We start from the raw sequence: 8,838 nt of genomic DNA, 5'->3' as shown, positions 1-8,838 counted from the left end.
TTTTTAGAAAGAATCTAATAAATTTTTTAGAATACACTTTTGAAAACCAATCTTTAAAATTGAAAATTACATTTGGATGGTAGGAAAAGATTCTATTTTGTTAAAAAATATATATATATACAAAACCATCTATATATATATATCCCCTTGCTTTATTTGATTGAGATTTTACACAAAAATATGCCATGAAAGGTGCACTATAATTTGCAAGATTGTAGTGAATATTTCCTTTGGTGAGCATTTGGGTGGTGCATTTCTAGCTTTGCCTTCTGAAAAAGAAAAATTTTGTACCAAGTTCAATTAACAAAGTGCATAACATTGTGAGGTAGGCAAGCAATCAATTTTCCTTTGTATTATTATAAATTACATAAAATTAAACTTAAAAAAAAAAAACTATATATTGTAAAAACAGAAACGCCATAAAATTAATTCGAAACGTTTTTCCGGCAAATGCGGCTACTTGCCGCCTCTTTGCTTTCCCAATACTTGTTTTCTAAAATTTACTTATTTGGAAACTACTTAGCTTAATTTATTAAGAACGAAAATACCATTTTCATGTTAACCTAAAAAAACCAATAAATAAGACAAAAACAGTTGCACATTTTTGACCCTTTGAGGCTTAATAGATAAATATTTACAAATTTAATATATTATTATATAATTAAATAATTATATCTAATTATATAATTATACATCAACCGTTGAAGCCTGATATTATTGATTACGTTTATTTGTGTAGTATTAATAATAACAGTTTAACTTGTTGAGGATTCTTAATAGAAGTGTTGTTGTGTGAAAAGTCAGCGACTCTCTTCCTCTCTCTCTTTCTCTTCCTCTTGAAAGAATCCATTTTTCTCTTTTGTTTCATCTTGAAAACTCAAACCCTGGTTGTGTTTTTGCTCCCCAGAAAGAATTTAATCTCTTCATCCTCCAAAACCCAAGAAAATTTCCGCATGTTTCATATTTTCTTCACACGTTGAACTCTCAAGGTAGCTGATTGAGCTAGGTTTTTGATATATAAACTAGATGAAACCCTTAGTTTCAGTTTCAGTTTTGATTTTTTTAGTTTGCTTCTGTTTGTTGCATTAGTAGTATGTGCAGTTTCTTCGGGCTTCCGATGGAGAATTATCAAGGCGATTTGACTGATATTCTTCGGTCGAGCTCAGGTAATTCGTCGTCTGGTATTAATACTAACTTTAACAACAATAACAGTAATCTTCAAGCTTCTTCAACCTGGCAATTCCCATCTTCGGATCCCTTGAATTTTTCTTTCACTTCCGACGATCATAGAGATTTCTTCTTCGGTGATCCCTTCACCGCCGTTCGAGATCCGCTTCTCCACGAGCTCAACATGGCTGGTTCTGGCGGCTATTACAGCAGCGCTCCGAATTCAGTTGAACTGATGTCAACAACTGCCAGCACCATTGTTGATGAAACTGGCACTTCTTCTTCTCCAAGCTATCCTCAAAGGGTTTTCGAAGATGATTTTAAATCACCTTGCAATATTTTTTCCCGGATTCAGATCTCACAAAGTCCCAAGCAACTGCCGGTTTCGCCATGTGATTCGCCAGTTCTCGCCGCCGCCGCCGCTGCCTCGCCGAGGGGAATTAAGGCGCCTGCTATGCTTCCAAGCGACATGATTAATGCAACCACCTCTAAAAATTGTCTTCTTGATAACACTTCTGGACCTTTGCAGATCTCATCCCCGAGGAATCTGGGCATCAAAAGAAGGTCAGAATTATATAATTAATATTATTATTTTATTAATTTTTTTCTTATATAAATTAGGTTAATAATTGTTGTCTTAAAATTATAGAGATGATCCGAAATTAGGGTTTTGTATTAGAGCTTTGAATGATTTCAGGTGAGTTCTTGTCAAGATCTCTCCATAACAAAAGCTCAATAATAAATCTTTGATGGGTTCTAATCAAAACTGAAAAAAAGGCAATCCAACTTGTGCACAATAAGATTCACAGACTCAGTTTTCATCAAGTAGTTTTCAGAGAATAGTTAAAAACTTTTTGATTTCTTCTTCAATTCTTCAAAATATATACCAAGTTGAACTTTCTTTATATCTTTCTTTAGGAAAGTGGCTGAACTATTAACATTCTAAAAGTCTCTTTTAAAAATTAAAAAGATTGTTGTTGTAATGAATTGGCAGAAAGAGCCAGGCGAAGAAGGTGGTGTGTATTCCGGCGCCGGCAGCTGCAAACAGCAGGTCAAGTGGAGAAGTGGTTCCTTCTGATCTCTGGGCATGGAGAAAATATGGACAGAAACCCATCAAAGGTTCACCTTATCCAAGGTAAATTATATTTTAGGTCTTGTATAATTAATTTTTCTTTAGAAAAATAATTGAAACACAACAGCTTATGATCATAAATTCACAATCAATGCTGAATTTTCAATCTTTACAGGGGATACTACAGATGCAGTAGCTCGAAGGGATGTTCAGCAAGGAAGCAAGTTGAGAGAAGCCGAACGGATCCAAATATGCTGGTGATAACCTACACTTCTGAGCACAATCATCCATGGCCGACGCAGAGAAATGCTTTAGCGGGTTCAACAAGGGCTCAGCCGTCTAAAAACACCGCGGCAAAGACCTCAGCGAGCTCCAGCTCTCAGCCTCAAACCAACACAAAGGAAGAAGTGAAGGAGAATAGCAATGACGATACAATGTCGCCTGTGATTGCAGCTAGTTCAAGCGCTTCAGTCAAAGAGGAGATGGAGGAAATGGAGAAGCCGCTTGAGATGGACCAAGATTGTGAATTTAATGAAGGGTTTTCTCAGATATACAAACCGGCATTGATGGACCAGTCGAACCAATGTCATGAAGATTTCTTCGCCGATTTGGGAGAGATAGAAGCCGATCCTCTTAAGATCTTATTTAGCCATGGATTCAGTGGAGATGTACAGAAAGAAAACAAGGGTTTGGATCCTTTTAATCTCTTTGATTGGTCAGAAGACAACAACAATAATTCTACTTCATTTGGAGAATCCAAGAGGGGTTTATAACAAGACCTTGAATCAGCTAGAACAACAACAACAACAAAACAAAGAAATTAAAGACTATTTTCATTTAATTTATGTGGTGCAACTGCAATATGTCATTCAAGGTCATGTTATAAACCTTTAGCTTGCCATTCTGGTTTGAATTTCAGAATTTTTCTTCTTTTTCTTTTCTACTTTTTTCTTGTTATTTACCAGAACAACAGTCAGGAGATTATAAAAATGAAAAGAAAAGAAAGATGGTAAAAAAAGAGAGTGCTGGTTGATTGGGAGCAGAAGCCATGAGTCCCACATTCCTTTTGGAATATTGGCGGATGGGACAGAAAGCTGAGAAACAGAAGGTTTCCACAGTTAAAACAAGTACATCCAATAGACATGAATAGATGGCTCAGTGAGCAGATTGATTTTCGATGGGATAGGACTTGCCCTTCCTCTTCCTTTTTCCATCAAGTGGAACTCATAATTTAACCCTATTTTCCATTTTCCATATTTTATTATATACTTTTTTTTTTAAGAAATTCTTTCTTATAATATTAGAAAAATACATAATAGGGCCTATTTCATTCTCATTATTAAAAATTTGAGTGCATTTGGTTCAAATATTCATAGATAATTTCAGCAATTTATGTAATATTAATTATATTATAATTAGATCATAAAAAATATTAATTTTAATTAATATAATAGGTAATATAAATAATATTTTAGAATAATTATATTGTCGATATTTAAGTAAAATAATAACTTGTATACTTTTGTTATATCTAACTAATATAATAATAATTTATACTTATATTTTTTTTTATCAAAATCTTTTATTTTTAATAATAAAAGATTATTCAAATCAAATACTTATTAAATTCATTTACGTATTGTTTAGAAAGTATTAAAAACATTCTAGGAATTTTCTGATATGGGTATTTTACTGTTTTTAATATTATTAATGATAAACCCATATACAGTTTAGTTACTTTGATGTGAAGAATTACGAGTCAAAGATGACAAATGGGTGAAAAAAGAAGTTGGGAAAGTTTGACTATTTTTTTTTTTTTTTAAATATAAAGAGTGTTCTTGACCCCTAGGGATGTGCAATGGAGAGAGAGCGCTTTGGATTTCTCAGATTTCTGTTAATTTCATTTAATTATTATTAATCCAACTTGTGTTAATTTCTTTTGCTTCCTACAACTTGTTTCTTCTGACATTTTCATAATTAACAATAATTTTAATTAACTATAAGACTTCATCGATTAATTAAATAATCTGTTCTTTCTTTGCAACTGATCGATGTCTTAGGAGAAACACTGAATTTCTATTCTCTTTTGGAGTTGCCAAGAGACAAGGGAGTCATCCATCGACTATCGTGTGTCTCACTAGAATGTATGAATCTTAATTAATTATAAGTATCATATTATTAAAAACTTAATTTTTTATATACCTTATTATAATATAAGATTTTTTAAAAATAAAAAAATAAAAAATTTTAATTAACACGATATCATTTTAGATTATATTATAAATATTTATGAAAATTTGTTATATACACTCTTGTTGTATCATTATTTTCTTTAAAAATATGCGTTAATATATATTATTAATATATATCATATTATAAGATATGTATTATATCTATTTTATCGTATTAATTCGATATATCTTATAATACGTATCATTTTAAACAAGTACCGTATTATAAAATATGTATCGTGTATCATAAGATAGTGATAACCATAATAAGTATTCATTAATACTAATCACTAATTTGTAATTATCAAAAGAATAATATTACGTACCTAATTTAGAGTACTAAATTGGATATATGAATAATATGTCATCATATAACTGAGTGATGATATTATGACATATCATCTGAGTGCTTAATCAAATACTTAAAATTAGATATATATAATTATATTGTTATCAAAATATTATTATTTATAAGCTGATTTGTTTGACATCTTGTTTAACATATGTATTAAGAGTTGCCCTGGCTATATAGTTTACTGTAATTTTGCCGTTATGCATAAACAGTGAAGAAGTACATAATACACTGTGTCTCCGCAGCTTTATTTGGGTCCAAATTATAGCTTTAAATTCTTTTGTTTGATTGAAGATAAACTAGGGTTCTTCATCTTCAGAGCGAAGTTATTAATATTTAATACAACCATCATGATCCATTAATGAAAATTCTATATCAATATATAAATAAATAGTGTTATGAATTAATTAAGCATGCAGTAGACTCAAAGTTAGCAAAAATAGTAGAATTGCAAATTTCCGAAAAGAGGGCTTGAGTTTTATACCAAAGGTATCAAACTTGTTTTTTTATGGAAGATATTAAACTTTTAAATTTTTCTATTATAAGAATTGAATTTTTTTATTTTCCTATAAAATAAACTAAACTTTCATTATTTTTCTACTAAAGATACCAAACAAACACAACTAAAATTATTTATTTTGTTTTATTCTAAAAACAAGGTGACCAATTTGACACTTCTAATAAGATATAATAAAAGTTTAGTTCATTAAATAAAAATTTTTGAAAGTTCAATCCATTAAAAAAAAAAATTGATCCCTTTAATAAAAAGTGTAATCATTTGGTACACAAGTCTTGTTATCTTTATTTATCTCAATAGTTTCATTTTAGGAGAAAGAAAAAGACATCTCATGCCATTACAATTTATATCTACATTGCTACCAAATAATCAACATGAATCATAAACAATGTATAATAATTCAAGAATTATTTTTTAGAGATAATACTAAATATAGAATATGTTTCTAATAATTGTGCATGTTTGGTATATCATTTTTTTTTTTAACCGAAACTTTTTATTCAAACTCTTTCATATAAATGAGTGTATTTCAAGTCAATTATTTGACTTTAAACTAAATGTTGTGCAGTCATTCCAACCCTTACAAAAAATGCAAATGAGCTATACTAAAGAAGTGTCTAATTGCACAAGTCATTAGGCACTAGCCAAGGAAACGACATACAATGATTAAGTATACCATTAATACACAAGACACTAAGCACATCATCTACTTGTAGGTTAATCTAAAATGTTGGTAGAAACCTTCCATCTATAGCTAACAGAAAGAGCGAATATTAGTCGTTTTCAAGATCTCTTCAACCTACCATTCTTGTCTCCTACCCGTATGCGATCATGCATCATAATCTCTCACTTTTGTTAGATAATGCCAAAAATTATATTCAAATAGATGTTTAAATTCAATGTACTAGGATTAGGGTTATCTCTCTATACAATTACAAAAATAATATTTCCTTTTTTTTATATAAATACAAGACTATATAAGGGTAAAGGAACAATTCTTTTGTAACTAATGTAGTTACTTTTGAGTAATAGTATGTGTATATAATTTTGATGTATCATTATTTAATTGAGTATTATTTTATTTTTAATTATCATCCTTAGCGTAGGATCACACTTTTAATCTCGTATACCTTTTATTTTTTCAATTTCATACATCAACATTAAAGATAAAAATTAAAAGAAATTGTGTAATACATAAATAATAAATTGGCTAGCTGAGGTAACTTGAGTTATAGAAGAAATGAATTGTAAAATGTGAGAGTATAAGTTTGATCAAAATCAAACTCTAAGTTATTTCAGTTGAAAAAAAGAAAGAAAAGAAAAGAATTTACTTGATTGAAAGAGGACTAAAAGGGTTGAATTCACAAATGACGACAATCTGAGATGTAAGATAGAAAGCATTAACTTTTTTACTCAAATTTCATCAGAAAATAGTGACCTTAAGTTCTGTCAAATCCATCCATCCATCAACTTTAATGAAATTTCTACATCCCATTCAATTTCAAGTCATTTCAATGGACAAAACAACAGTCTAAAGTTGTCTTTCTCTCAGTTTTTCGCTTTGCTTTGATTGACACATGTGGGCAAAGATTGTAAAAGAGTGATTATAATGCGTTTGTTTGAAGGCATGCAAGAGCAACTTGGAATTTTTATGGGAGTCACTATGCATATGTGCTCCATGATTTTCAAAGTAGTTACAAATATTTAATCATTTGATTTTGATTTATCTGATTAATATCCTAAAACACATGCACTCAACAATAAACAAAATAACATTAGTTTGATAATTATTTGATATGAATCAAATCAAGGCATGAGTTAAATTTAAACTGAATCGAGATATCATTTAATTCATAAGTCATATTAAACCAAAGTTTTTTCAGTTAGAGTTTGATTCAATTTCATAAATAAACTAACTCTTTCAACTCTAGTTTAACTCAGGTTTGACTTAAACGAATTTAAATCTACTCAATTTAATTCAAGTCTTAACCTTGGATGTGATTTTTTAACCTAGCCTTGTTCTTCCTTTCTTTGATTCATCACCCACTAATTTAAATACTATTTTTTTTTCATTTCTTGTACAAATTTTAGGATGAATTGATAAGTCTTAAATATCTTAATAATTAATTAAAATTATTACCTATTAGTCAATTCGTTTTTAGTTGTAAGGATTTATACACATATTTTAAAGGAAGAATTATAAATTATTTAAATCATTAAGACTTTGATTGTTATAAATATCTTAATCTGGACGGCTTTGATTGTTATAAAACCCTTTTTAGGATTTTCCTCTTTAATATTTTCAATGGATTTTTACATATTTTTAAATATATATTTAATAGTTTTTGAAAATCAACCATCATTCAACCTCTATGAAATTAACCCTCTAAAATTTATGAAATGTCAAAGAGATTTCTAACTATTTTAAATTGAAAGTTTCAATTATATTTTTTTTCTTTGCCTATGGAAATTTCTAACAAATTTAATTTTAAAAGCTAGCAAGGCACAAAGATGGATTAGAGTTGATCCAAGCAAAATAAAAGTTTTCTTGAGCTTGACTCGAACCTAGAATGACAAACTTAAGTTTGAATTCTAACCGACTGGAATGATAAACAGTGATAATAGAGAAGACGACGAGTTATCAAATAAAGTAAAATATAAGAATCATTAAAAAAAAGAATATTCAAGAAAAAAAATTCAATAAAATATCGTGAATTAACTTTTAAGTGCCAACTGAACTATCGAATTAGGGTTTTGAATTAGTCAAGTCAATCATAGATTTAAACTAAAGCCCCTGTACTTGACTCCAGCCCTAGTCAGTAATCCAAAGTTTCATGGAGGTTTCAGAGCTACTTAGGTTTATTGGTATTTTAACCAAATCTTCTGCAAAGTCAACAAATTTGTTAAAATATATATTATAAATTAATTAAGAAGACAGGTTTCAGAAGCAATGACAAATATTAAATTATTATTCTAAATTAATTTATATTTTGAAATGCCCATGATCTCACTCTACCCATAAATTATTATTTGATATAAAAAAAAAAATCTCCAAATCCTTGTCAAGCTGTACATTAATTTTTAAAAATTATTTTAATTACTTAATTAATTTGTTCTTATATGAACCAAAGGAATATAAGTTGTTGCCTTAAAATGTTGACAATTAATCCCTTTAATTATTTATATAATATTTAACATTTAAAAAATAATTAATTATGGTTTAATCTGAACATGGTTTTGTAAACAACTCCTCTAATTATAAATACTTCATCTCTTTGAAATTGAAAATAATTTTGACAACATTGAGAACCATTCAAATTTAATTAAAATACAATGAGATTTTTTTAATATGTTTAATGTGATATCAGGACTATCCAATACACATCACGGGTTTTATGATCTGGGTTAACGGGGGATTTAGGGTTTATTAAACATTTAATGGAAGAATCGAATAATCAACTATATGATTCAAAGTATTTAGCTCAATCATGTATTCTTA

The 8,838-nt window shown here is 29.0% G+C and overlaps 1 protein-coding gene across 2 annotated transcripts; it reads left to right on the top strand.

Annotated features, from left to right (window-relative positions):
• Positions 1-769: 769 nt before the first annotated feature.
• On the top strand, positions 770-3,180 carry LOC123218392 (probable WRKY transcription factor 14). 2 transcript variants are annotated; one of them, XM_044639844.1, is made up of 4 exons: positions 770-989; positions 1,090-1,731; positions 2,162-2,302; positions 2,415-3,180. In XM_044639844.1, the coding sequence occupies exons 2-4, from the start codon at positions 1,094-1,096 to the stop codon at positions 3,010-3,012; spliced, it is 1,377 nt and encodes a 458-aa protein (XP_044495779.1). In that variant the 5' UTR covers positions 770-989; positions 1,090-1,093; the 3' UTR covers positions 3,013-3,180. The 2 variants fall into 2 exon arrangements, with proteins under 2 accessions (XP_044495779.1, XP_044495778.1); XM_044639843.1 differs by having other exon boundaries at positions 771-989; positions 1,093-1,731.
• The last annotated feature ends 5,658 nt before the right edge of the window (positions 3,181-8,838 follow it).

The sequence above is a fragment of the Mangifera indica genome, chromosome 6 (genome assembly GCF_011075055.1).
Source record: "Mangifera indica cultivar Alphonso chromosome 6, CATAS_Mindica_2.1, whole genome shotgun sequence".
NCBI classification, from domain to species: domain Eukaryota; kingdom Viridiplantae; phylum Streptophyta; class Magnoliopsida; order Sapindales; family Anacardiaceae; genus Mangifera; species Mangifera indica.
Note: the sequence above shows the minus strand (reverse complement) of the source record. Positions and strands in the feature narration are given on the sequence as shown.